At 42.9% G+C, this 1724-nt stretch overlaps 1 protein-coding gene across 1 annotated transcript; it reads right to left on the bottom strand.

Moving 5' to 3' along the window:
- Positions 1-6: 6 nt before the first annotated feature.
- LOC111408595 (mitoferrin-like) lies at positions 7-1722 on the bottom strand (the record flags this gene model as incomplete). Its single annotated transcript, XM_023038340.1, has 2 exons — positions 7-306; positions 940-1722. Coding segments are annotated over 2 exons (993 nt in total), but the record flags the coding sequence as incomplete, so codon positions are not given.
- Positions 1723-1724: the final 2 nt, after the last annotated feature.

The following is a 1724-nucleotide window of genomic DNA, read 5'->3' as shown; positions in this document are numbered from 1 at the left end:
AGCCTTTGCATTATTCAAATTCTACAGCTGTTGGAGAAGCAATTTCTTCCAGTTACTTAACCAGATTGAGATTTGTCCAAAAAATCAGTATCTTGATCAGTTGACAGAGCCATTTCTGCCGTTGACTTGTTGGAAAAAGTTTTTGGCTGATTCATATGTTGACCAGCAGATTGCAGCAGCAGGGGCATGAAACAGCATTCTGGGAATCCAACCCCTTATAAGCCCACCATATCCATCTTTCTTCAAGATTGTTTTGATAACATCACTAATTGAACTACTCGAAAATCGATCGACGCCACAAACACCCTATAGAAAATCGGTTCAATATTACATGGTCGAGCACATAACATGCATTAGACGGAAAATCTAGAACTTATTAGTAGTTCTCAAAATTGTGATACGGATAGTAGGATTGTATGATCCTACAATCCTAAATAGGGAAAACTATCCAGATCATATATAGAATTGCAGTTTGATAAGATGCTACATGATTGTGTAGAATCGTACGCAATCGTGTAGAGTTGAACTAGAAGACGGCATTAGGAACGTACTAGGATCACAACAAGAAATAATACTAGTGCAAGTTTGAAAACGAATGATTTTGTGTTTCCTTCAAATGGATAACTTTATGGGATTTCAAAAGTTATAAATAGAGAACAGATTGCGAGAAATCCTACCCCTCTATCAATCCAATCAAAAATTACGATTCTGACAACCTTGTAAGTATTACGTAGGCTCGCATATTTTGTACATTAGATTGGACATGATTAATAAATAGAAATTCGCGTCTTTTGTCCGTCATGCTGTTTTATTAGTTCATCACTCGAAAGAGTAAAGAAAAGCATTTGAGGAACGTGTTGAGATTGTCTGCTCCGGTGGACTAAACTATATTAGATAGGATTAAGGAAGATAAAGAAGCGAAGTTATATGCTTTGTTACCTGGCATTGCAACTGAGTTTTAACGACGTCCAGGGGAGTCGTAACTGCAGCAGCCAATGCTCCGGAAGCGGCGCCGGCAGTTGCGTGCACCAGCAAAGTCTCGTCCACATCCCCATCACCACCACTCTCCGGCGACACCTCCATCAAAGCCCTCTTTGCCGCCTCGTAGGTAGCAAAATGAACTGCAGTAAACGGCGCATTCATCACCACTGTAGTCCTATAACTCGCGTAAAAAGCTCCGATCCCCTCTTCCACCGCGACCCTCTTCATACAATCAACAATCCCTTTATAAGGACTGCCCTTTAACTGCAGCCTTTGCTTCACCACATCCATTGGCGTTAACACGGCATCACTGGCTACAGTAGCAAAAACACCAGAAGCTGCATGTGCCATTGAATTGTTTGGATTTCCTGCTGATAGAAACTTCTTGCAAGTTTCATATATTGAGAAGTATACTGCATGAGCAGGTCCGGCACCTAATCCCATTGCAGCAATGCCTCGGTAAAGGCCCCCGAGGCCTTCGAGTTTCATGATCGAGCCGAGGGATTGCCGGAGAGTTATTGCCGGCGTTTTGTAAGAAGAAGTAATGGCTTGCATTCGAGTTTTTAGAGTGTCTACTGGAAACATGGCCATGTGTTCTACGGAGCCGGCAATGGAGCCTGCAATCATGAATTGCCAGAACTCAAGGCCATCATGGGTTGGTGGCGAGACTGCAACTTTTTCTTGATATAATTCCGATGTCTGGTGGAAGCCTGGGGTATCCGGTTTGCTAGCGGTGGCAGTGG

This window comes from Olea europaea, chromosome 13 (genome assembly GCF_002742605.1).
Source record: "Olea europaea var. sylvestris chromosome 13, O_europaea_v1, whole genome shotgun sequence".
Taxonomy (NCBI): domain Eukaryota; kingdom Viridiplantae; phylum Streptophyta; class Magnoliopsida; order Lamiales; family Oleaceae; genus Olea; species Olea europaea.
The sequence above is the reverse complement of the archived record's forward strand: the minus strand, read 5'-3'. Positions and strand labels throughout refer to the sequence as shown.